Source organism: Euprymna scolopes, chromosome 38, assembly GCF_053919585.1.
Source record: "Euprymna scolopes isolate OS-2025 chromosome 38, ASM5391958v1, whole genome shotgun sequence".
NCBI lineage: Eukaryota > Metazoa > Mollusca > Cephalopoda > Sepiida > Sepiolidae > Euprymna > Euprymna scolopes.
The window spans coordinates 10240180-10268091 of record NC_136519.1 but is presented as its reverse complement, the minus strand read 5'-3'; the positions used below and the strand labels follow the sequence as shown (position 1 = coordinate 10268091).

At 32.8% G+C, this 27912-nt stretch overlaps 1 protein-coding gene across 2 annotated transcripts; it reads left to right on the top strand.

Moving 5' to 3' along the window:
• On the top strand, positions 1–27912 carry LOC145263071 (importin subunit alpha-1-like). Of its 2 annotated transcripts, XM_080119935.1 has the most exons (12): positions 1–132; positions 638–701; positions 8462–8593; positions 11342–11526; positions 13690–13862; positions 15942–16024; positions 17096–17306; positions 19970–20079; positions 21759–21935; positions 23843–24025; positions 26591–26740; positions 27616–27912. In XM_080119935.1, the coding sequence occupies exons 2-12, from the start codon at positions 642–644 to the stop codon at positions 27709–27711; spliced, it is 1560 nt and encodes a 519-aa protein (XP_079976061.1). In that variant the 5' UTR covers positions 1–132; positions 638–641; the 3' UTR covers positions 27712–27912. The 2 variants fall into 2 exon arrangements, with proteins under 2 accessions (XP_079976061.1, XP_079976062.1); XM_080119936.1 differs by lacking the exons at positions 1–132; positions 638–701 and adding an exon at positions 5988–6878.

Genomic DNA, 27912 nt, shown 5'->3' with positions numbered 1-27912 from the left:
AATTGACCAATCGGAAGAAGTTTCGAGGCCAACCGTTCCTATTTAAAATTACTTGAGAGAAAGGGAACCTGTTCGTTATTCCTTCTTAGTAAGCCGTCATCTCCACATTTGGATTTTATTTTCAAACAATAAGTAAGTTCTATATTTTATTTACCAAGATAAAAATATCGACGTTTTTATGTTTCATTTAAATCTTTAAGACATTTGTTAATATAAATATTATTACTGTAGATATTATTTTCGTTTTAGTCTTAACTTCGCACTTCACGTTTTATAGTTTATTTTTCAATTTTAAGAGTAATTGTATCTAATTTATAGATGTTTTTGACCTTTTAGACTTACATTTATAAATATATACAAAAATCTGGTTAAAATGTTTAAGAGAAGATAAATTAGTCTTCCACGTAGCTGGATAAATTGTAACTTATTTTAAAGCGTTTATTTAGTTTGAAATCTGAGTGTTACTGTTGCGTTAGGATAAAATAATGGCGGACCTTAGACTGTTATCTTTGTTTTGCTGTAAACTCGAAAATAATGGTCAAAACCAATAAAGCAGTTTAAATTTTAACTTTTCGATTCTAACCCTTCATAGGTTTCTACTGTACGTCAATTAAATTTCGTCTTCTTTCTCCATTAGCACAATGCCGCAGCAAGATCCAGAACGTCTCAAATCTTACAAAAATCTCGGTAGAGATATGTCGGTAAGTTTTTTTTTTTTTTTTTTTTTTTTTTTAAATAAATTTGTTTCCCCGCTAAGTGAAAGCTAGACTGAACTCGTTGATCGTGCCCAAATGAGTAATGCCCGGGAGTAATAGAAATCGCGTTCAGACTACATCCATCATAAAACTTTAAACTTGGAAATACGATTTAATAGCGCGGATCACTCTGTATTAGCACCCAATTTAATCGTGGAACTTGAATACTAATTACAAAAATAGCATCTTAAATTAGGTGAAAGTACAACTTTTTTCACGAAAAGCCCCCCCCCTCCATGTTAAGAATGGCTTTCGTTTAGACTTGTTTTTATATTTTCCCCACTAAATATTTACATTTATTGGCAGTTCGTGGGAACGTGGCCCCCTGCGTAAACGGGTTTTAATTTAATGGCTACTCCCTGAGGTTCTTAACTTTGATCTTAGTGTATATCCTACAGTGTACGATTCAGACTTTTTTTTTTTTTTTTTTTTTTTTTTTTTTTTAGCGTATATTTTAATTCCTTTAATTAAATTGATTCATACTTTTATTTCGTATTTTCTGTATATTTTCCCCACTAAATATTTTGGTAATATTTTCATACACCTTCAAAATGCTTTTGGATTTTTTGCTTCAAAAGTTTTGTAAATAAAATAAAAACAAGCACGAAATAAAAGTATGAATCTTAATTGAAGAAATAAGAATTAAAAAAAAAAAGTACGCTCGATAAAGAGATATACAAAGTGAAAGAACCACAGGGAGCGGCTATTAAATTAAAACCAGTTTACGCAGGGTCCACGTTCTGACAAGTTTGCATAAGTGCTAAATTTGGTGCTAATAGAGGCTTGTCTTTTTGTTCTTGGCCTTTGGGCCGAGTTCAAAGTGTCTGTTCTGCAGATTATTGCTGCACTTAAGGTAATTTGTACCAGTCAATGGAGGCGAAGCCCTCTATACCGGGACATGGGACAATTATTTTTGGTAACGAGTGCCCCCTTTTTGCCTACTTTTAGGGGAGCTGATTTTTACCCCACATTAAAAACGGCCTTGTGCCTAATTTGCTTTGGTGGGAAACAAATACACAATTTGGTACTAATGCAGAGTGATCGATCCGCGCTATTTTTTTTTATTTTATTTTTTTTTTTTTAAATCGTTTCCACGTTTAAAGTTCTTTTATTCAATTGTAAGATTAAAGTACAGAATAGGTATAAAACATCCTCCCCTCCCCATATTAAGAATGGCTTTTTAAATAACGTTATTTCAGCACTGATCACACTTTGCATGAGTACCCTAAATTTAGTTCAACAGTAATTAAATTAAGGACCTAACGCACGCGACAGATTTAGCCCCCCCCCCAATGTCATACGATGTATTTGCACCATTTAACTGAAATTCAAATATTTCAGTAATATTTGAATTTCGTTTTGTTATAACGTACGAAAATTTCCAGTTCTCTTCGATTTATATATTTTATAAGCAAAATAAGCAGTCTAAGTTATGTCCCCTGATTCTGCAATCTTTAAAAAAATTGTCTAAACAAAGATTTTAGATTTTCAATATTTCTTACAATTTGTAAGGCTTTGTTACCACTTTAACTTTTCCAGATAAAATTTGAAAAATTAAACTTATTGGTGCCTATTTAAATTTTAAGGTTTAACATTGTTTGAAAGCACTATTTACAAAGAACTCTGCCCCTCATGTTAAGAATGGTTTTAAAAATAACGTTATTTGGGTACTAGCGCAGTTATTGATCCGTTGAAATGTTTAGAAATCCATTCCTAACATGGAGGGGGAGGTTGGTTTGTATATGTTCTGTACTATGACAATTTAGTAAAAACAAACTTCAAACTTAAATACAAAAATAGCGCGGATCAATAAGTGGACCACTTTTGTTCCAACAAAATTAGTTCTTGAGCCGTTTCACTTAAGTTAATAAAGCTACCGAATTTCCATTACTAACGATTACTATATTGTCCAATTGACCACTGTACACTCTTAACCCTTCCTCGAGTGGTCTCTGGCCTTGATAAGTGGTTATGCTTATGTAAAAAGTTCACAACTTAAGCTTTGGGTTTGTATTACTGTACACATAGATTCGAAAAAGTTGTCAAAAAAACAAATATATAACAAATGTTATCAAGGCAAGATAAGTTACTTTTCTATCAAACTGGATATATTTTTCGTGTTTTTATTCAATGTAACATGTTTATTCAGCTCGAAAAAGTGTTTACCGATGTATTAGAAAATTCAAGATGGCGTCTGATTCTCTCTTTAACACGGTAAGTGTGGGAAAAGGTGCTATAAATAAAAAAAACTATACAAAATACTGTTAAAAACCCGCCGAATATGTCAACCTATGTCACGGTAACATATATTGAGCGGGGTTTTAACAGTATTATATCCGGTTTTTTATTTATAAGACCTTTTCCCAAACTTACCGTGTTAAAGAGAATCAGACGCCATCTTGAATTTTCCAATACATCGGTAAACAATGTTTTTTCGAGCTGAATAAAAACACGAAAAATATATCCAGTTTGGTAGAAAAGTAACTTATCTTGCCTTTGATAACATTTATTTATTTATTTTATTTATTTTTTTTTTTTTGAGAACTTTTCCGAATCTGTGTGTACAGTAATACAAACCCCTTTTTTTCTTTTTACAGATGAACTTTTTCTTTGACTAATTCGATGCAATCAAATGCACATGGCGTCGAATCTTAAGATAAAAAAACTTCAATCTTGTTATGACAACCCTATCTCCCTTGTAACCATTCATCGTTACACGAGAATATAAGATTCTTTAAAACTGGACGGAAGTGTTTTTGTGGTTGTTTAAAAAAAATGAAATGGAAATTTTCTCCTGTTTAGTAAATTCACTCTTGTTGTATGAAATCTAACAAGAGAATGGGCCCAACTCTTTTCCTGATTAATAATCTCCCGAATCGCATCCTTACATCATCCGTAGACATTTATGCTGATAACACGACGGCAGTCTTGCAGTTAAGTCCCGGCAAAGTTCGACAACTCATGAAGGGTCACATCAGTATTTTACACTGTCAAATCACGAATATTACGAATTAGTTTTAAAGAATATGAAAATCTTCCATTCCATCTAATGGAAGAATTGTGTAGACGGCGTGAGAAAAGACTCATTTCCACGGATTATTAAAAGCATAAGACAATAATACACTCAAATGTTTAATTTTCAAAGTTTTATTTTGTATATATAAATTTATATTTTACGTGGTTCCTTCAGATTTTATTTTCTTTCTGTTGAGACAATACACTTTCTAAATTTTTCTGTTAAATAGTTATAAATGTATTTTGTTCGTTTACTTTAATCAAGTGCTTACTCCTAATATCAATATTTTTTATATTTTAAAACTAATTCGTAATCATGATTTGACTGTAAAATACTGATGTGACCCTTCTAAAGTTGTCGAACTTTGCCGGGACTCAACTGCAAGACTGCCGACACTACTAATCTGGCAGGTGTATCAGAATTTTTGACACCCCTAACGCGAAACTGCGAATAAAATATAAACACGTAATATCTTTTAAAAGTGGGTTTATTTTTTTTTTATGGATTATACTTCCAAAATAAACTGTTAAAGTTGTATAAAAAGTAAAAGATTTTTTTTTTTTCATTTTTTTTTTAAATGAAATTGAATTTTACGAGCTCAGTATTTTTCAATTTTTAAACTTTAAAAATGTATCAATTTTTCTATTGATACAATTTTTACGATATTTTCAGGGTCAATGTGAAATTTTATGCTCTTTCCAATAAACAATATAATTTAGACAAACGTTTTTTAATTCACGCCCCCCCCCATTTTCAAGTGTCTAAAAAGTAAATTACTCACCAAAGTTTTATATAACAAATTGAAGATAAAAGATCAATAAATATATTCAAATTAAAATTTTTTTTTTTTTTTAGAAATTTACCTGTAAAGTCCGACGTTTAAAACCTTAAAAAAAAAACTTTGGTCGTTGCTCGTTTTAATTGAAATAATTAGGGCTTGTTTTTTTTTTTTTTTTTTTTTTTTTTTTTTTTAGTTATAAACTTGAAAAGACGGAATTATTCAATATTTTTCACGAAATTTCCGACACACCTATGACAGCACATCTAAGACCGTAAACGACGAAGTTCTCTCGTTTCTCTCTCCTCTGATCTTGAGCAAGTGGTGGTGGTGGTACACACTACTGGTACAATATGGAAAGTGGCTTGTTACTTTTAATGCATCTAAAACCAAGCTTTTATCTTTACATCGACACTTTGGTCCACATCTGGCATCAATTGAAATGAATGGCTCGTCTTGGAGGCCTCATGTTTTGACAAGCTTCTGGGCTTGACATTTACTCCTGATCTGAAATGGAACACGTACATTAAATCCGTTGCCAAGGGCGCTGGAAAAATGGTGGGATCCTTCTATCGATATCCAGTAGATCTCGCTGATGCAATTCTCTAAGAGCCAAGTACGTCCAAATCTGGGCAGGCTGCTAGAAAGGACTTCTGCTTTGATAGTTCAAAATAGACTTCGTAGCCTTGTAGGGGATGTCCTTTTCTCTTCCCTGCAACCTCTTTCTCACAGATGTTGCGAGTTTCTCTGCTTTATCGTTTGCATGGCAAGTGCTCGATTGAGCTCCAATATGCCCCCCCTCGTCAAACTTTCAAACACCAGTCTAGCAGAAAACTATCAATAATCCCCCCCCCCACTCTTTATCTGTGCCTGAACCTAAGCGTAGATTTCATGAACAAAGCTTAGAACTGCACGCCTGTGGAAGTGTCTTCCGTTTTCCTGCTTTCCAGCTGACTACAATATGGTTGTCTTCAAATCTAACGTGAACAAGTTTTTGATGAGCCGTTCCATATAAGTTAAAAACTTTACCGAATTTCCATTACTAACAATTACTTTATTGTCCAATTGTCTACTGTACACTCTTTAACCCTTATCCTCGAGTGACTTCTTGGCCTTAAGTAGTGATGCTGATGCCTTTGTAAAAAAAAAAAAAAAAGTTTTAACATACGGAAAATTTTTAAGCAAATTATATTTACATGAAATGGATTTTAAAATGGAAAGTCTGTTAACGAAAAATTAAATGTTTGGAAATTTTAAACAAATTACAAGAAACGAAACTGAACTTTTAGGTACTTGTACAGTTTAATCAAGACATTAAAAAAATGAAAATCTTGGAAAAAGATATTGTACGTATCCGTTTTGATCTGATCTCCGAAAAAATTTTACTTAATTTGATCGAGTATTTTTTTTTTTTTTTTTTTTTTTTTTACAGCGGAAAAAACGTTTTTATGACAGCACGTTGAAGGCAGACATCTTGGAATTAAAGTTTTATTTGGATTTTTAAAAACGCCACGTAAAACTAATTGCATTTCCTTTTCAATTTAAAAAAGGATACTTGTACAGTTTAATACATTAAAAAATGAAAATATCGAAAAAAATTTAAATTGTACGTATCCGTTATGGAATGACCTCAAAACAAAATTTCCCTTTTTTATACAGCAAAAATTTGATACCGAGCAAAAGGTTCGATTTTTAGGAAGAAAAGCTAGATGGAGGGAGTGTCCGTGCTTTAAATTATCTCCCCCGTGGCGGTTTTTAAAAATTCCAATTAAACGTGCTGTCATAAAAACGTTTTCCGCTGAAAAAAATCCATTTAGGCGTTGAAGCTGTGGTAATGTTGACTGGTTACTTACTGGCCTACGACTAAAAATAGTTTGTCTCAGTTTTATTAAATAGAAATTTAAGGAAAACATGGAATCTTATACAAAGGAAATGAAACGAAACTTCTGTGTATTCCTTTCTTCCATTAATTACTGCAATATTTTGTCACCTATCACCGTAAGGAAAAATAAAAATACCCCCCCCCCCTCCGAAACAAAAACACCCCAAAAACAAATGAAGTTTTTGTTTAATTTCGATAAAAACAAAACAATCCTATGAGAATGGAGAAAAAAAACTTGTACATATTTATTGCAAAAAAGAGCATGGAAAAGATAAAAACGGGAAAATAAAGCAAACAAAAAAAAATGACACTGTGTAAATGTTAAAATTTTCCACAAAACAATTCGTATGGGACCCAAATGTTCAACCTGTAAGCAGACCCAGTATCCATTGATCCACGAAGATGCCATCAAAATAAGTTTAATGTTAACCAATTCAAGGAAGATGGGTAGGTGCGCATGCATGGTTGTCGATTGACTTTATTTTATTTTTTTTTCTGACTCTCATTGAATTTGTTTTCAAAATGAAAATAAACAAACACGTTATACATAACCCCCCACCCCCCAAGAAAAGTGAACTCTTAAGATTTGGCAGTCGTTTGTGTAATCCCCCCCCCCAATGCCACAACCTTTTTTAATGTTTAACGTAAAACTCATTGATTACAAACTTAATTTTCAGAAAAAATATGAATAAAAATCCGACTTATTGTCGGATCAGTTTTCAATTAAAATGTTCGGGGGAGCGGGGTTCATAAACATATGCCAGTTGCGTTCATATTTTCATTTTATAACTTTTGACAAGCCATCAATGATGTTTAAATCAAATGGTTAAATGAAGAAAGCTTCCAGTTTAGAATGAAGTAACAGTATTTTCATTAGATGTCTACATCACCAGATGTAGCTGCATTAACTTCTCTATATGGAAGTTATGACTTTGATTTGTGTAACTGTAAACTAAATTATAAATGATTTATGTAAATGCATGGTGATCGAGCGGACAAGGGCTGATGTGTTCAATTTTTGTATGATTTGGAATAAAATTTCATGGTAGCAGCCAATAGAAGGAATGTTAGTAGGGAGAAATTGTTCGAATAGTGAAGTGTAATAGTATGTATACAAGTGTTTAATCCAGTTAATAAGGGTCAGATCAAAATAAATGTAATGGTTATATATTTACCCGGTCTTGTCTGAGGAAAGTGGGAGGACTTCTCAGGTAGAGGGGAAAATATGAACTACTTCATCTAAAGATCTGGGCAATGATGATGCCCCTCCTATGATGTAATATAGGATTTAATTATAGTGAATAAGTGTATAAAGCGTAAAGTTACACAAGACAGGTTTTGAAGGTTTAGACAGTTGTGTGGCATATGTTAATGAAAATCTACAGTAATTTGGTGCAGAGGGGAATTTCTGCAATCAAGTTATATACAGGATTACTGTTTTGTGCAATAAACTGTATTCTATAGAAAGTTTCTGCTTAAACTTTCCTGATCCCAAAATTTGGCAATAGAAAAAATATTTGAAAATTGTACATTGTTGGGTGTGCTAGCCATTTTTTTTTTTTTTTTTTTTTTTTTTTCTTCCATATTCTTTCTTTGACACATGCTTATTTGTGAATTAAAATCATGCACACCATTTTTCAAGATTAAGGTTATTTGATGCGGGTCTTGCATCCACTCCTGCAAAGCAGGTACCCATGTGTCCAGCAAAGTTCTGTGCAAAGCACAAGTATCTTTGGTAATTGTATATTTTTTTTAACTTGAAATGTAAAAGCAAATTTTTCCTGTGTATTTTCAAACTAAACTTATATTAATTTCACTAAATTGTACTTTAAAGTCGCCCTTTCAAAAAACATTTTACTTGTATGGCTTGTCAGCCCAACTCTTCAAAGTATGTCTGCATGATTGAATGAGGGGCTTATCTTCGTGTATGCACGCTAACTTTCATCACATCTGGGTTTCATTCAAAAAAATTATTGCGGTGAAAAGTTAAATGAACGACTAACTTTTGTCTTCATCTTTTATCATTGTAGGAAATGAGACGTCGAAGGAATGAAATGTCAGTGGAACTCCGCAAGCAAAGAAAAGATGATCAGACTATGAAGAGGAGGAACATCGGAGATCTCTCAGATGATGCGATCAGTCCATTGAAAGAACGTAATCAGGTTAGTCCTCAATAGAAATCAAAGGTTTAGTCGTGTTTATGTTCTTAATCGCCTTTCAGGTGAGTCCATTACTTGTGTCCTGACAAAATTATAAGTTATGAAAAATTAAGGATGTGCTGAGTGTATTAACAAATCCTCCAATTTTTCTGTTTAAAAATGGACTTTTTTCATTTTAGTAACATGTCATGCTGAACTGGTCGCACAACTCTTCTACATTAAAAATACAGTAAAATTTGATAAATTTTAGTGCTTATTCACTTATGGCAGTAATTAAAAGTAAAAACAAGTTTGTACATACTCATTACATAATGTCATATTCCAAAAATTATGTAAATTGATCCAGTGTTAAAACTAAAATGAAAATTTACGTTTATTTTACTAAATTGCATTGAACATAAGGCTTATTTTTCACCTGTACATGTTAATTTCATATTTAATCATGGCCAAAAACACTTGGTCAGCAAATTTGATTTGCTTGAATAAAAACTAGAACAAACATGATTTTGAGAACTTCATCTTTGTTCCATGACTGATGTGTGCATCATACAAACTTTCGGTATTTTCTTTAATTGCGGCCATAACTCCAATTTTATTTTATTTTATTTATTTTTTTTATTTTTTTATTGGCATTTATACTTTGCCATTATACGTAAATGTTTCCACCTGAAATGTGTTGGTTTAAAACAAGCACTGAATATATTTTGGTATTATCAGATTAAGTTTTTAATGAAATTTGACTCTAATGCCCCCCCCTCTCTCCAACCTCCCTCACATGTGTTAGGAAGTCTTGGATGGGAAACTTGTGAACATGGGTGACACCCTTCCCCCTTCCTTGTGTCTTTCTAGTATTTCTTCGGTGGATAGCCTTAAGAATGTTCAATTACATCTTTTTGTTTGAAAGAATAGGGATACGATTTTAATTATCCAAGCCCTAGAGTATTGGAAGGGTTGGTCCTCTTGCTTTAATCCAGTAAATAAAACTGGTGTTTATAAAAACATCATTGAAATTAGTGGAACACCAAGTTTTTAGTAAACTCTCAATTCATTGTTTGACAATATAATCATGTTGACGTACGAGTGGATCAGATTAACATTGAGCTCTGTTGGTACTAAATGGTGACCATTTGGGAGTATCAGGCGCTGTATGTAGGTGGACCACCCCCACAAGAAAAACCTGTTATCTCCTCGCGATTGGGAACTGCTTGTGGTAGATAGTTTCTCCTTATGGAAATTGGTTCCTCCCACCTCAAGGCACTCTCTTCTAGAAGTAAACTGCCCAGTTTTCGTTTTGTTTAAAACCAAAAACAACTTCTCTAGAAGGAAGTGAAAATGGTGTTGTGATATTAAAATGTTTGATGCGAAAAAAATCTGTCTACTTCTGCCAGATTTGTTTCTGTTGAAAAGTAGGTTATAGCCGGCTAGCATGCTTCCTAATTTCTGTAGTGCTACCAGAAGCGGTGATAAGGCAAATTAGTTCCTTCGCTTTTAAAAAATCTTTTGGTCCCCAATTTCTGAGAGGGACATGTTTTCAGTTGCGTCTGTTAGTCCAGACTATTGCCAGATAACCATTCATTAGTTTTCCTGAAATTTTGTCACATTGTTTTATTAAATAGATGTGCACAATAAAAAAAAAAAAAAAAAAAAATTAAAAAATTCATCCCATCCCCCCCCCCCCGGGGGCTTAAAAGGTCAAATGACATTTTTCCCCATAACTTTTGATCCATCCATTAGATTTTTTTTTTTTTTTTTTTTTAACTTGGCCAAAATGTGGAGCCCATTGTTAATATAAATCCAGTATGGTTGGCCCTGGCAAAATTCTGGTTCACGACCCCAGAGACTTTTAGTGCTAAAAATGCCTTTTTGTGGCTCTTATTTCTCTACAAACTGGATATGTCTGACCATGTAGTCGTTTTTCACGGTCAACTCTAATATGCATATGTTAAGACCTGAAACTGTACCATTATCCATTTACACTCTGATTCGGCATCCCCAGGGGCTCAGTCAAAAATGACCCTTTTTGCCCTATAGCGTTTGATCCATCCATTAGATTTTTCTGAAACTTAGCCAAAATGTGGAGGCCATTGTTAATATAAATTCAGTATGGGTGACCTTGGCAAAATTCTTGTTTGCATCCCCTGGGACTTTTAGAGCTAAAAAAACATGCCTTTTTTGGGGCTCTTTTTTCATATTACTCCAGAACTTGATATGTATGTCTACATAATAGCTTTCCATGATGATGAATTCAAATATACATGTCTTAAGGCATGAAACTGTAACGTTTGTTCATTTTCACTGGGATTCTATTCTCAGGAGCTGAAAAGGAGTCGCAAATGCCCCCAAATTGCAAAAAAAAAGTTTTTACCCCCATAACTTTTGCTCCATCAATTCAGTTTTTCTGAAACTTGGCGAAAATGTGTAGGCAACATTGGCCCTTCACACGTCTCACATTCATCACTTTTTTCATGCGCGGCTTGTTTTATTTCAATATTTCATTTCACAATACTTATTCTGAAATAAGTGAAGGAATTGATTTGCCTTCTCACTGCTTCTGGTAGCACTATGCTGGGAATGTGGAAGTAAACTTGCTAACTAGAAAGGCCCCCCCCCCCATGTTTAAACTGTCAAACCCTTTCCCACAATGCACTGCAACTGAATGTTAAACTCTAGCAGATGAACATTTTTTATTTTTTTTTTTTTTTTTTTTTTACTTCAAACTTAAAAAAATTTATTACAATCTCTATTTTTAAGGGTACAAGCTCCTTGACAATTGAAGAAATTGTTAACGGTGTCTGCTCAAATGCTCTCGAGAACCAGCTTGAAGCGACGCAAGCTGCCAGGCGACTTCTATCTAAAGAACGTAATCCACCCATTGATGTGATAATCAAAACTGGTATCATTCCATATTTGGTCGATTTCCTCAAGAGTTCAGATCGGTAAGAGTTTATATAACACTCATTTTGGACTGTATATTTAATTCATCAAATTGCTTAACTCTGCATATTTTAAACCAAAACGATTTAGTTTGTGCCATAGCAACCCTCTGCATATGTAAAATTGAGAATTTCTTACTTCCGTGTAAAGGTTTCTGCCATGTATTATATAAAGGGGACCTTATGTCTGCTAAAAACTTCTCATACGCATACACGCACCAACTTGGCATTGTTAGTGATCTCTTGGACAAATATTTGAAAATTATTAGTCTCTTCATGTAGAAACACTTCTATTTCAAGCAGAAGTCCCCTAAAATCTTTCTAGACAATTTCAACCACTTTGTAGGTCTATCATTTAGTTTAAATACAAGAATTTTCAACATTGTTAATCTCACTAACCATTAGTTTCAAGGTTTGTTGTACACATGCCTACCGGGGGATTTTTTTTTTTATCGGCAGTTTAAATCGACTGAGGGTTAAATTGATTGAAAAGAAAAATTACAATTCTTTAATAAAACAAACTTTACTAGTTTAAATACAAAACTTTTTAAAGTTTAAAACTTTAATCCATACAATTTGGGACACTAAAACAACGCAAAATATTAATGACTAAAGGAGCTGACAAATTGCAGAGTGAAATGTTTTGACTTTAATGAAGTTAAATTTATAACATTAAGTGTGCATGTGCTAATCTTTACCTTTCATTTGAAATAACTATAATTTATGTCATAGCCTCTGTAATTGTGACCACATCGGTAAAAGCGTTCGGTTATTAATGAGTTATGAGAGTTTGTGCCTGGCACTTTTTTTTTTATTTTTTTTTATTTTTATTTTATTTTTTTTTTTTTTTTTTTTACAATTTAACGACTGGTAATATTCGTGTGTATATATGTATGATTGTAAAAAGTTAGTTGTATATACATTTAAATAGTTTATGCTGGAACAATAAGGTACATATTTTTTTACATGATAAATAACACTCATTTTCCAATTTGACCAATTGGGAATCTGGTCCATTTTGACGGAAAGCTGCAATGAAAATTCTCCCTAAGAACGAAGCCTTGGGTTTTATTTTCGGCAACTTATTCCAGTTTTTGTTCTCCCCCCCCCCCCCCCCCTGGAAAGTTGCAACACTAGTCCTAGGTTGCTACATTTGATAGGTGTTTGGACTCTCTCGTCGCTTCGAGCCATTATGACTGATCAGCTGTAACTCCTTTTCTTCAAACTCTAAAAAAAAAAAAAATCCCCCACATATCAAAGGCTATCTCCCTCTCTAAATGATATTAGCATATGTCATGAAGATAATCACCTGATGTTTTTACACATTTCTATTCTGTCAACTAAATTGTCTAATTAAGTTTACATTCTTAAATTAATGTAAATACTAGCAGGATCTAGAAACTCCAGATGGGACTGATTCATATGTAATATATTGATATTGGCATTCTGTAGATGTTCAGCGTAAATGGAGACTTTCTGATATTGTAGCTATTTTAAAACTGCAAAAGTATTTATCCAAGATAGCAGGGGTGCCCGGTGTAGCCAGGTTGTAAAATATGCTTAAATATATTAATTCTTGCAGATTTTGTATATAGTTAATGTTATATGTAAACTTTAGTTCCTTCAGCTATAATTGAAACTAAAACTTAAAATTCTTGATAAAATTAAAGATTACTAAGGTGCCATCAGCTAAAACTGAAACCAAGACTTATGAAGAATTCTTGATAATTCTATTAAAAAATAGATTGAAGTGCCATCAGCCATAACTGAAACCAGAACTTATGAATAATTCTAAGTAAAATTTATTACGTGAAATGGAAGTACATAACGACCTGGATGTAAACGTGATACAGAAAATAACACATGCGATCGTATTAAGATTCTAAAATGTATTTAGCTGCCAAAACTCTTAGGCTTAAATAATTGACTAGCACAGTTTACAGCAACCCCTCTCCCATGGAAAAGGAAATCTATGAAAAATCTCTGCCTGTCTTGTGTTGCCTGTGACATTCTAGGCAATAAAAAAAAATTTCGGGAAATTATTTTTTTTTTTTTTGACATGGTAACTTAATTTTGAAGCTTCCTACGTAATCCCATGTTTTGCTGCACTGCTGAATGTACTCAAATTAGGATTAAAGTAACTCTTGAATTTTTTGTTTCTTCTAGACCAGAACTTCAATTTGAAGCTGCCTGGGCTTTGACCAATATTGCTTCCGGTAACCGTGAACAAACGAGTGCAGTGGTCAATGCTGGTGCCGTCCCTCATTTCGTAAATCTCTTGTCATCTGGTGATCAACATGTTTGCGAACAGGCAGTCTGGGCACTTGGCAACATCGCAGGTATGGAGTTTTTATTTGTTTGTAAATTAGTTTTGTGCCATACTAGTCTTGTCTAGAAATTTAATATTTTATGCCAGTTCTCACAATGCAAAACTTTGGAAATAAGAACATTACCAACCTTGAAATCTATTAAAATGGACAAAGTGAAATGGATGAATAAACTTTGTAAAGCATAACTTGACTTATTTATAATCTTAAATTAGTAATTATCTCTGAACTTGCATACATTTTCTGGTAAATTATCTTTGAACATCATATATAGCACTATATAGGTTATATAGTGCTACAATGAGTCTAATGAGCCAAAATATCTAGAAAATAACATTTAATCCAGAATTTATAAAAAATATCTTCTACATGACTAAGCATTTTCTCTTTCGACTCTGGACTGTTCTACAAAATTTGCAGTGATTTTTGCCATAATTATCCCAGCTTAAAACCGTCTGATCCTCTTTAGCGGAATTAAGACATACTGAAACATTCACTGACTTATTTTAAATTCTATCTGCTGCATCGCACATCCAAAACTTCAATGTGAATTAAACGACCATCGAAAGTTTTTTATTGAACTGTGACGTTTTTATCATTCTAACACAACTGATAAGTTGAAGTTTCTTCGTCCTTTAGTTTGGTAGGTGGTAGGATTTTTTTCTTTTTTTTTTTTTATAATATACTTTTGGAAGTAATTTGATTCAAATTTGTATTAAAATTTGAAAGAAATGGCAAAGTCAGATGAACATGCTAAATTCAAGTTGTATGATAGCCCGGGGTAATTAATGCATAAAATGACAATACAAATTTCCGATCCTAATTGATGCTAATTTGAAAATAGTTTCGGTGTCACAAAATGAATTTTGAGATCATCCAAAACTGATTAAAAGGCATTAGTTTGTTTATTGGGCCTAAAAAAAAAAGTAATAGAATTTTCAGTCCTTTTTATTAAATTAAAAGCACTTTCCGACCAGTTCAATTTCACAACTAAATTTGTGACCAATTAAGTTTTTGAAGCAGTTTCTCGAACATTTCTAATCACTTTGAGATGATCAAAAATTAAAAGTATGGTGTAACCAGTTTTTCTTTTCAAAACTGGTGTGCTAGAGGATATCCATTATTTAGAAACTTTTTTAAAATTCTATTACGAAGATATTTTTGACTAGAAATTTTTTTTTCAAATGGCAGATTAAATGTTTTTGACTCCTAATGGGGGTATGAGACAAATTCGCCAATCATTTTTATAACCACCGGCTGTGCTAAACAACCAATAAAAACCTTCCAAAGTTAGTATAAAAATTGTCGAACTTTGGATTCAATCAGTTCGTCGCTAAATACGTTACGGACCGCATTTGATTCTTGGCCGCCATCTTGGTTACTGCCAATTAGTCAGGATCTGATCTGAACTATGCCGCCATCTTTGTTCAACATAATGTCACAACACGTGACAATTTGATTTCTTTTAAACTGATCAATATGGGGCAATATAAGTTTCGTTTTTGAAAGACTTTCCTAAAAGCAGTGGGTCCATATCAGTTCTCTAAGACTATGGACCTTCTAAGACTATGCAAGGGAAGCCATTTTCTATATTAAATTTATCTTGCATTTTAATATTAACTTTGATCCATCCACATTGTCAATGGATAATTGGTCACTTTTAATGTAGTCTGTTTTAGTTCCCCTCCATGGAAGAGGAACTGTACAACCCCTGTCCCGACTACAAATTCATGACTAATGTGATAAAATGTAATTTTTGAAAATATGCTTACTAGTAGGTCTCGCCTTTGAACCCTCCCATCTCCCACACCTAACTATTTGTAATTTTTACTCCTGGCCTGTTCACCCCCCAATGACTTTGGGTTTAGTTGTACTGCATATAATTTGCCTTTTTAATATTTCAAAGTGCTTGTATAAAACTGTGCCATGGTAAATATTTAGAGAATTTAAAAATTTGTAAAATACATTATTGAAAATTAGATTTGGCATTAAGTAATTTAAAAAAAAAAAAAAATGGTTGCCATAAAATTTAACTTCGCATGTACCCGCTCCTACTGATCTCTGCAAACCTGGCTAATTTTTTCTGTGCAGGTGATGGACCAGAATTAAGAGACTTTGTAATCAAGAATGGGATTGTACAACCCTTGTTGAGTCTTGCCAAACACGATCTTCCTGTAAGTATTTAAATTTTTGGTGCTCGTGTATTCATCTTTTATACCTCGTTTCAAGTGAGTACATTATGTATTTACAAAAATGATCCACTTAAAATAGAATTTACTGAATGGAGTTTCATGTTTGAATGTGGAAGAGTTGTGCAGCCAATTCAATAGTACAAACTGACTTATCTCCCTTGATTGAAAGGTCTGTCATTTTTATACCATTTCCTAATGTATTTTAAAAAATATATTTAGTACATGCAGTGGATCATTTTAATTTGAATTTATAATTTCAAAAAGATGTGTAATGTTTTAACCCGAAATGTGTTGGTTTAAAAGGTATATGCAAGCACTAAATTTTAATCCAGAGGCTCAATCCTGTAAGGAATTGCAAGAAAAAAAATGGCTACAAATTGCATTTTTTTAAATTAAAAATGTATACTTTGTTTGGGCAGTGTAGAAGAAATACTGTTCTCTTTATGACTAATTTTTAGTGCCATGGTGACTATGGTTGTCTTAGGAGTGCAACTATAGGATGAGTAGAGCCAAACTGGTTGTGTGCTTATGAAGATAGTAACTTTACTCTCCTTGGTGCTTCTTTAGAAGTATCTTTGTACATACTCATGATGGAACAAAAAGATGCATCAAAATTTATGCAAATTGATAAAATAAAAATTAGCTTGTATGGTTAAGCGACATGCTCACCATTTTGAAATTAATCAGTTTATTCCCCTTTAAAATTTCTTGTTGGAAACTGTTCAAAATCAGCTTTGCACATTGTAATGCATATGAATTCCCATTGTTTTTTTTTTTTTTTTTTTTTTTAAACTATTTGATCAATTTTCATTATATATATATATATATATATATATATATATATATATATATATATATATATATATTACTTTCTATGGACGAACACCAAATCCTTATTTGGAGAATCATAAAAAGCAAGTTTTTCTAGTGAGACTAAAAATGTTCTGCATGCATTGATTTTAATAGTTCCATTCTTGTTGAAAAATCTTTGAAACTCCTGAATTCTATCAAAGTGTATGCTAAATTTTAACAATTTAAAAAAAATTTTTAAAGGCTGGTTTTCTGAGAAACGTCACGTGGACAATCTCTAATTTGTGCCGAAACAAGAACCCTTCTCCTGATTTTGCCACCATCCAAAAATGTCTTCCAACACTTTCTTGCCTCCTACGACACACAGACGATGAAGTTCTTTCTGATACACTTTGGGCATTCTCTTACATCACAGATGGTCCCAATGAAAAGATCCAAGCTGTCATTGATAGCAGTAAGTATAAACATCTAATTTTTTGTCCTTAGTTTAGTTCCTGTTTGAAGACGTTTTGTAAATGTCCATGACCTATATTGAAGGTTGATTCTACTTCAGAGGCTGTTTATTCTAAGAGCATTCATTTTACATCCTGTTTTGTTCTAGAAGGCTTCAGTATTAATCTAATTACCTTTTTTAAGAATGGTTTTGGTTGAATTAAAGCATTGCTTCAGCATCATCCTAAAATGAAGTACTGTTGTGATATTTTGGAAGGAGCTGCTCGTGAGCACCTTTTACCGGTCTTTGACAGCTTTCAAAGCTGCCTTTGAAACCTAGGTGATGTCCATTTTGCTCCTTGTGTTGTATTGTGGTGTGGCCCCCAGGTTGGGAAATCGTAGTACTGCGTAGGACTCCCTGGCTGTGGTACATAGCAGTTTTAATTACGTCGGTCGTCCGTGGGTTCACTTGTTTACTAAGCGGTTGTCATGACGAGTTAAGACTAGTGAGTTATCTCACCTTAGACTGGCACTTTTTCCTTATCTTGCCTCTCGTCAATTGTCAAAAATGTTATAACAACGTTGAACCTGAAAACAAAGCGGTTGACAACTTAGAACGATCAGCCGTAACTTAAAAATATGCATTAAAAGACGTAAGTCACAATTGCGTTTGTTTTTTGTATAAAATTATATTTTACAATATATTTACAATTTAAAACAATTCGTCTTTTTTTTTCTTTTGGTGATTTTGAAGTTCACCGCGATGGTAACAGTGTTCTGAGGAGGGGAAAATGACGTTTCAACGATCCGGTCTTCAGCAACACGTGCTGTCCCTTGTTTCTCCTCTCTCTGCTAGCTCTCTGCTTCTTCTCGTTAGATTCACCGTTTTTATTGGCATTTTGTCGCTTTGTTTTTCCTATCCACGCGTTCTGTCAATCAGCTGATCGATAATAGAACATGCGTTCTTTAGTCACGTTTTGACAATTTCTTTGCCGGTTCTTGACCTCAGATGATCATCCGATTTTATCTTTAGCTGACCGACACGTGAATTTACCACTCATGCCAATATCTGTACTTCCAGAGCTTACGAGGAATGTCACGTTTCTTTGTCTTGTAAACAAAAAAATCGTCGTCCGATTTCTGTTTATGACGTAAGCACTTTCTCTTTTCAACTGGTAGACAATCGATTATTCGATGCCCACTCTTTTAAATCTTTTATTAAAGAAGTTTTTTCTTTTCAGTTATGTATGATGGTTCCAGCCATCCATTACATAACACTTGCAACCTTTTTCACATAAAATGTTGCGAGCCTATATATTTTTCTAATGGCAAATGCTCAACTATAGTCTCACTTGTCCAGTTAAATTTCAATTTTCCCTATTCTGCACCTAATTCTAAACTCCCTTTTCATGAACAATTTCTTTCATAGAATTTCCTGCCTGTAAAACTCTACTGCGGGCTTGCTTTCAGCTGACTGCAACAGTGGTTTTCCAAGTCAATATACACAAGTTCTTGAAACGAGTTCCTTAAATCAAATTCTAGATTTCCAATACTAGTAATCACTGCTTCACTATCTCCCACTCATTAATCTTTATTCTCAAGTGGCTTTCATGCCTTCATAAGTGGTAACTCCTTCATAAAAGGTTAGTCAAAAAAATTGGTCCATGGTATAACTGGGAGTACTTCATACAACATGAAGTTCCAAATAAGATTTTGGCTCGACCTTACAATGTCGAGCACATATGCAGTCTCATGACTAGTTTTATGAACCTATCTGATGCCATGTTAAATTTTTAATTAAATTGAAACTATTTCCAGTTTAAAATGAGTTATTAAAATGTAGCAAAGTACTTGATATTAATAACATGGTACAACTATACTGAATGAAAATTGGAGTTTTGTCGGCTTAAATGAGCTCAGCTTTGATTATTCAAGTTTACTCGAATTTAAATTTCCAAAATTTCTATATTGTATGTATTTTGCACAAAAGCTTTAATATAGAACAACTATTAAATGTATCTGATGTGCTACTGTGACTATTCCATTGAAGCTGAAGTTGCTTTTTTAGATCTAAACAAAGGGTTATTTTTCAGATTGCTTGGGAAATCCAAGCTTGACATGTCTGTTTTGGCTGATACAATCTTGCGGGTTCTCTTGCATTTGTTAACGGTGCAGGGATAAACCAACAAAACCAATCAAGCTGGGCTTAACAAGTTTATTGCAGTTTTTCTCCATCTCGCCCAGCATACACTTTTCTTCAACCACATGCCAGCCATTGTTAGCCATTTCTAGTCTGACTTTTTTTTACACGTAGACTTTGCTTCTCTCTACCACCTGGTGTCCCTTTTCTTTTTGTGCTAGCTCCTGCACACTTCCAAGTTTGCATACGCATTCAAGTGCAGCTCTTGTTGCTAATTTAATCGCTTGCCATTCATCTTTTGGCTGCTATTTCCCATGCACCCATGTGTTGTTACATTTAATTTTCTGCAATTCAATTCAGTCTTTAATGCAACTATTTTTACTAAGGCCACCAGCATCTTGTACCTAACAGCATCTAAGGACAATAACTAAAATCTTAACACTTCCCCTGTTTGGTTAGCTAACCACTATTCCCATGCAAAAAATTTGTTTGCACTTAATTAGCATTTATTTATAGTTTGAGTCCGATCTTTTTATTTTTTCCAGATGTTGTTCCAAGGTTGATCGAATTGCTTCAACATTACAAGATTTCTGTGATAACTCCAGCTTTACGAACGGTGGGCAACATTGTCACCGGTGATGATTCTCAAACACAAGTAAGCTTTCCTCTTTTGCTTGCTCATAGCATATTAGCAAATATGCTCCTGCATCCCAGATTTTTAATCTGGAGACTGGTATCCTGACTATTCTCACTCTCATCTTAAAAAGGCTATGCTTGGGACGTATATCTATCTACAAGATATTCCCCCTCCAATAATAAATGAAGCTTTAAGAATACATTAATTTCAATTAGTATAAATTGAATAGAGTTCATGTAATTTAGTTACAAAGGAAATAAAAATCCAGGTCAGCATTTTTAAAGTTTTAAGATATTCTGTTTTGACACCACTTAGTCTCTTGCTGCCACCTGTCTGTCTAGCGTGGCACACATTCCTCCTGATTGCAGGTCCTGGATATTACCTTAAACTATATCTAGTGGTGAGGCCCCAGCTTGTAAGCTTTGGGGAGTGTGGAGCCACCCTTTAATTACCATTGCTCGCAGGTCCACTCTGACCCTGAGTGGTAGTACCTGTTAGGGTCCCAACTATGGGTTAAATAGAAACCGACGTGAAAACAAATATATTCTATTAAAAAAAATTTTTCTTCCGAATCTTTGGATTCGGCATTAAATAACCCGAAAAGGGTTCATATGCCGTAAAACAACCAACCAACCAATCCTGACTGCATGCCAGCTGGAGCCGACCCATTCTTATCTTCGACTTTACATGTCCATTTTCTTTGACGCGCATTTAACTTTTGCCTCAAGCACGTCTTTTTTCGTGTCATGCCAGCTCATGCACACTTCCTTATTTGCATATGCACCTTTTTCTGCTGCTGCTGCTAATCTCTTCACAAGCGAGCTATCTTTCGCTTCAGCTGATATCCTCCCATGCGTTCATATGCACCGTTACACTTGGGCAATGTTAAAGACCAATACTTTGGCCATTAGATCAAATTGTCACTTAAATAATACAAATGTAGAATTTTAGCTGTTTTTTTTTTTTTTTTTTTTTTTTTTTTTTTTTTTTTTTTTTTTTTTTTTTTTTTTTTTGTCCTACAATTTAATCAGAATATACAAATTTTCATTAAATTCTCATTCTAAACTCTGTCCTTACATAATTGTAAATTTAAAAAACAAGAAAAATGGAATCTCTAAATGTGTCCAACCATTTTTGTTCAGATAATTCTTTATGGTAGTGAAAAACATTTTTGGTTTATAAAAAAAAATAAAAAAATAAAAAAAAAAAAAAAAAACAATTTGGTTGTCCAGAATTCCTCTATTAAAAATTTTTATGTACCAATATATAAAAAATATTCCAAAAATGAACTGGAGTATCCAAGAAACAAAGGGAGATAACTAAATTCATACTAACTTACGTACAGGTTCGCATTGATTAAGTGGTTTTAAAGTATGTTAAAACTATTTCATCAATTGTGATTTTCGGATGATTTTTCACTTCATCATAGGTATGTACATGATAGATTTTTTTTACCTTGCTTTTAATATAGGGAATGCTGGACAAGAACAAATTTTCTTCAGACATTTAATTTTTCTGACCAATAAATTTCACTGGCAGATTAAGTTATACATTCAGAAATTCCACTTAAGTCAAATAAGGATTTCAAAACATTTTTATATTTAAAACTTTTTATGTTTAAAAACTTTGTTCAAATTTGTCTTGCTAATCCCCCTCCTTCCTTGAAACCCAGAGCTGATCTGTTTAATTTCTTACAGGTTGTAATTGAATGTGGTGCGCTTCCCATCTTCCTAACTTTACTGAAGCATCCGAGGCCAAATATCCAGAAAGAAGCCTCCTGGACTATTTCTAATATTACAGCTGGAAACAGTGCCCAGATACAGAGGGTCATCGATGGTGGATTAATCCCTCTTATTGTTGATCAACTAGCAAAGGTAGGCTTTTTTTTTTTTTTTCCCCAACTTTATATTTATCAGAAACTGCCTGCAAGCTGAAAAGCACCTGAATTCAGATGAGAATGGATGACTGCAATTGCTGATAAAAATGTCATTTAAGTTGATCAGATTATTAAATGCTTTTAGTACCTCTGAAAACTATTTTCAGTTAAATTCCACATTTAAAACAAATCTATGCATTTGTGATGGATTAAAAGTTGGTACTTGTGCAGAATATGGACCACACTATTAGATTTAATCTTAAGATTAAATTAAATTTTTACTTTTTTTTTTAATTATAAAAGTAGGGAATAATTACAAAACGTTTCCCTCTGTTAATTTCTAAATGTTTGTAGTCTACGTATGTACTTTAACATCTGAATTTTTACTAAATATTCAATTTGAAGCAACTTATGTACTAGTAAGCCACCCGGTGTTGCCCAGTCATAAAATACTTTAATTTTAATTTATACAGATTTTATATTATATTGTGCCCAATATATAGTGATTTCAAGTTCAAAAGATTTGGGTACAATCAGCTAGAATTGAAACTAAAAAAAACTTAGCCCCATCGGTATTCACTGCTATATGAAAAATATCAACTTAAAATTAAATTATACATAAATGTATATTTGTGCATGTGTAGAGAGCACCTTGAATTTACTTATACTTGCCAAGTTTCATTCTCAGTTTTGCCTTCTAAGCTTTTTTTTTTTTTTGTTTACTGGCTAAAAGCAAAATATTTCACAGGTCTGAATCTCTTACATAGTTTACAATCTGCAGACCAAAAGTTGCCGGTAGTTTGGAACATTTCATGTACAGACAAGATCACTTGTATATATCAAAACAATATAAAAATATATATATACTAATGTATACAGATTTATTCATTTATTCAATAAGGATGATACATCAATTAGGGTTGTAGAGTAAGTAAAGCTCTTTATACCATGGTATTTCAAACCCTAATGCACTCAACAAGGACTTAAGAACTTTGGATAACACCTTTGCTACTTAAGAATTTCTCCCATTGTACTTTTTTTTTTTTTTTTTAACGTTACTTTACCTCTTTATTTATATTAACTTATAAAATAAAGGTTTTATGCTTTTTACCCCATTTTTTCTTTATTTTATCCCCTTTTTCTACCATTTTGTTTATCCTCTTATTCACTTATATTTTTATTTTATCTTTTATATTTCATTTAAAAAAAAAGTAATTCCGACACCCCTAATATATACAGACCAAGCATGAATCCCTTATTTCAAACCTCTTCCATAGTTATAAGCCATTTTTTTACGTATGATTAAACAGCCTCTTTCAATCACTTATCCTATATTCTTCCCGAGAGTTTAAATGCACATATGCACACGTATTAAACCTACCGTCGCACACACACACACCTACGTTTATAATTTTATAATAAAAGCTAATTCCTTTTATATCACAGATCACTTTAGTTCTGTTTCTTTCCCAAAGGTCCAATATTTTTCTCTTCCTGCAGTTATTTTGCTTCAAATGTAGTTATCACTAAACATTGCATCCCTGGTTACTTAGCATCTTCTCTCTTCTGATAAGCATTAGGCTTCAAAATACCATGGTATGTTTTACTTATCCTACATCCCTAATTTGTGTGTGTGCATGTCTAAATTTCAAATTATTCTGATACTCTATATAAACTCCAAAGCAATTTGAGCTTTGCGTTAACCCGATAAGTCTCTTAAGAATCTCAAGTCATGCATTCAAAAAAAAAAAAAAAAAAATGCATGCACGATCCAGCATTGAATTTTGTGTTGATGCAACATTCCAAAAGGTCAAATTTTGATTTCAAATCGATTTAATATTTTTATATACAATAAAAAGTTGCATATAACAAGACAAGATCTTATTGGACATTTTCTTTGTGCAGGGTGATTTCAAGACCCAAAAGGAAGCTATTTGGGCTGTGACTAATCTGACCTCTGGTGGTACAGTTGAACAAGTTGCCCACCTTGTCCATCTGAATGTGATTCCTCCGCTCTCAAACTTGTTGACTACAAAAGATTCCAAGATTGTTCTTGTCATTCTGGATGCCTTCATGAATATCTTGATGGTAAGTAATAACTTTTTTTTTTTTTTTCTTTTAGTAAAGGCGAAAAAATATAAAAGCGAATTAAATTGGTCGAATTCTTGCATGGTTACAATTCCATATATTGAAATAACTAAATTGATTTACTTCTGTAAATATTGATGTGAAGGTCTGCAAGATTTCTCCCCCCCCCCTTCTATTTTATTATAAATGTAAGTTTAAATGTTGGATGTGAGAACTCTGCTTTTTAGAACTACCTTGTTGTATTTTCTTAAACAACATGGGTAAAAATTGCATTTAAAGTATAAACTCGTGATCCATTTATAAGCATCCACATCTGATATTTCAAAGAAATCAGTTTGTTTTGCTGACCTGTTTGTGTCCGTCTGTTAGAGGATGAGTCGGCAAAATATAAAACTTATTAGGATTTTTTTTTTTTTTTTTTTTTTTTTAGAAATGTCAACAATCGTTAATTAAATCTGAATTGGAAAAATGTGTGTGCCAATTTCTCACTGCCATAAAGTTTTAACTTGGTTTTCTTTGCTGGTGGTAATAAGTTGTTAAATCCATTCATTTTACTATCAATATTCCAGCAACATTTGTTTGAAAATATATGCACATTATATGGGTTTTTATGGTAATCTAAGTAAAAACTGTCAAAGTAGGACCCCGGGATATGGCATTAAAAATTCGTAACAAAATGCAGTATATAATAACACTGTAAGGCAAATACCATAACCAGGGGGCCGAGGGAAAACCTCGTATTCTACATTGTAACCTGCAAAACGTATTCTAGGGCTACCGTATCCTGGGGTTCTACTGTAGTTGGGCATTTTGAAAGAATCAAAATCTGAAACTATTGATGAAAAATACTCGTGCATTCCTGTCCTTATATTAAAATTATTGGCGTCCAATTTTATCGCTTCGATATAGGAATAAAATCCTTAACTGGTTAACTTTTTAGTTGAACTTAAACTCTCTTGTAAACATTCATTTTTAACAAATTACAAGCAACAAAGCAATAGTCAAAAAAAATTAGAATTAGTTGCAAAGACTTTTTTAATTACAACCGTCATATACTTTTGATAATTCGTTATTGTTTCAACAAACATCAATGGAAATTTTTTACCATTTGTGCCTTCAATTTTTTTTTCCCAATTTATCAATTTATTTTTTTTTCTTGATATTTATCTTAAATAGCCCAGGTTTCCAATTGGGGTAAAGTACACTTTGACTTAGCCACTGCAATATTTATTTGTCCCCCCCCTCCTGACAAAGGAGGGATTGGACCTAGTAATTCACTCCTGTTCATTTGTCCTTTCTCAATAACCAATCCTTGAATTTTTTAAAAGTAAATTTTCCACTTGTGGAGGGAGATCCGTATGCTTGGTTTGTTCTATTATCCGACATTATTATCCGACATTATTATCCGACATTATTATCCGACATTATTATCCGACATTATCTGACAGCCATTTCTTAAATGTTGCAGTAAGTTTAAGATTTTCATGTTGAAAGACCATGTCTGTTCTAAGATTGAGAATTTCAGAATTCCTTAAATTTTTTTTCACTATAAATTTTAATGTTTCATGATTCCTTTTAACTTTTGAGTTCTCCAGTACCATTAGCCAAGAAACAGCTCTAAACCATGGCTTCCTCCATGGTTTACTGTCAGTAAGATTTTCTTTGAATTGTAAGCTTCACTGGTTTTTGCCGAACAAATGTCCTAGTGGCCAAAAAGCTAAATATTTTGGCTTTATCCAGTGTTGACTCTTTATCAATGTTTCTTGGCAAAATGTAATTGGGCTTTAAGTCTTCCATGCATGGTCAATATACCTGGAGTCTATTTGTCTTCCGTATTTAGTGTTTAAATGGAAATAACTTAAATGTTGCAATATTTTCTTGGCTGTGATTTTCAGGTCCTTTTCGACTTCTCATACAACTTGTTTAACAGCTCAGTGAAAGTTTTTTTTTTTCCGACCTCGTCCAGTAAGGTTTTGAGCATTAAACTATTGATCATTTCAAATTGTTGACATTGAAATATAAAAACGTTTAGATTAATTTGTATCAACTCCACTGTATGCTTCCAGAATTGTCTTTAATTGACACCGTGCTCTTTCATTTTTGCCATCTTGTGTGTTAGGTTAAAGTGAAGTTTTATAATTCTGGATTTGTTCTTTGTTAAAGAACACTGTAATATTTTGAACTTTAACTACATGACTTTTTGCTTGGAGTTTAAAATAAGGTGCCAAAAATTTGACTAAGGATTTTTTCTAATTTTATAAAGAAACTTATTTACAATAAATTAAAATGTATTTTGGTGATATTCGAAAAGTTCAATGAAACATTTTGATGCAAAACTAGACAAATGTGTTTATAATTTCAAGAAATATTAAATAAGGTGTCACTTTTTCTTAGCCAGAATAGGTACATTTTCACTTCAATTGCTAAGCCTCCCATAAATCGGTTCTTTGCTTTCCCTCTCCCTTTCTTAAACCATTGTGAGGTACAAGTAAACAGCAACCGGTTTGAATGCTGACATTTAATAACATTTGCACATTAATTTAAATGTATTTTTTCTTTGTCCAGGCTGCTGAAAAGATCCGACAACATTCACACGTCTGCATGATGATTGAGGAATGTGGCGGCCTCGATAAGATTGAATCCCTCCAAGCTCATGAAAATGAGAACGTTTACAAAGCTGCATTGAGCATCATAGAAAAATACTTTTCAGACGAGGTAGGTTTTTCCTTCATAGTAAGTTTGTATTTAGATTGAAGTATAAGGGGCTACTTGGCTGGGACACTGGACTGCAAGCTTTTTGTTCATAATTTTTTGCTGGTTGTTATAATGGAGAGCAGGAAGAACTGAGAACACTCAGATACTAGAATTAAAAAAAAAAAAAAAAAAAAAAAAAATCTGGTAGTGAGGTGAGATTTTGCTTAAGTGATTACCATTTAATAAATTTTAAGGACATAGACAATGAAAAGGGCCTTTGATTTAACAATGCCTTATACAACCCAACATCCATATTGACCAATCGACAAATTTGGTCCATGTTATGGTCAAATTTAGAATCTGTTTAATTTTGATATCTAGGTTGAAAAGTCCTTATAAGCAATAACATTGTTTATTGGCTCATGTAGCTCCTATCTTATACAATCTCGATCAGGAAATCAATTTCTAGTTTGTAACTAGAAATTAAATTTCTTTTGATATTTGCTTTAATAACTCAGCAAAATTTAGCATAATTTCAATAGTATAATTATAGGGATGTTTCATGATATAATTGTAGGGATATTTTATAGAAAATTATGGTTCAGATAAGAGGATTCATCCTTTCATTGTTGGGCAGAATTTTGCAGTTTTAACTAAATTATTTCAAGTATTAAATCTGAACAAATTTTAAATTGAACTGTCAATTGTCTGCTTCATTTTTTGTCCTCCAACAACTACTAAAGAAATAGTTTAGTTTGGAGTTCCAAAACTGCTTTGTGAACTGCAGTAAAATGTTTTGACAAATGTCAAGTTTTATCACTTGGTGTCTGGATTGCTATTGATCAAAATTTGTATACAAAGCAAATTTAAAAAAATTTTTTTTTTTTTTTTTGCAGGATGAAGAGGATGCTGATCTTGCACCAGATGCAGGTGAAGAGGCTTACACTTTCAACACAGAAACTAATGTACCGTGTGGTGGCTTCAGCTTCTAAGGAAATGAAAGGAATTCTGAATGGTCTGACTTCTTTGAATGTGGAATTTGAATGACACATACACGCACACATACATACACACAACCATTTCTTTTAAAATATTCTTTCTGCATTCACGACACTTTTTTCTATTTTTACAGAAAATAAAAATCTGTTATGTATTGAATAGTTTAAACTGTAATAAAGTGAACTTTTTCTTCA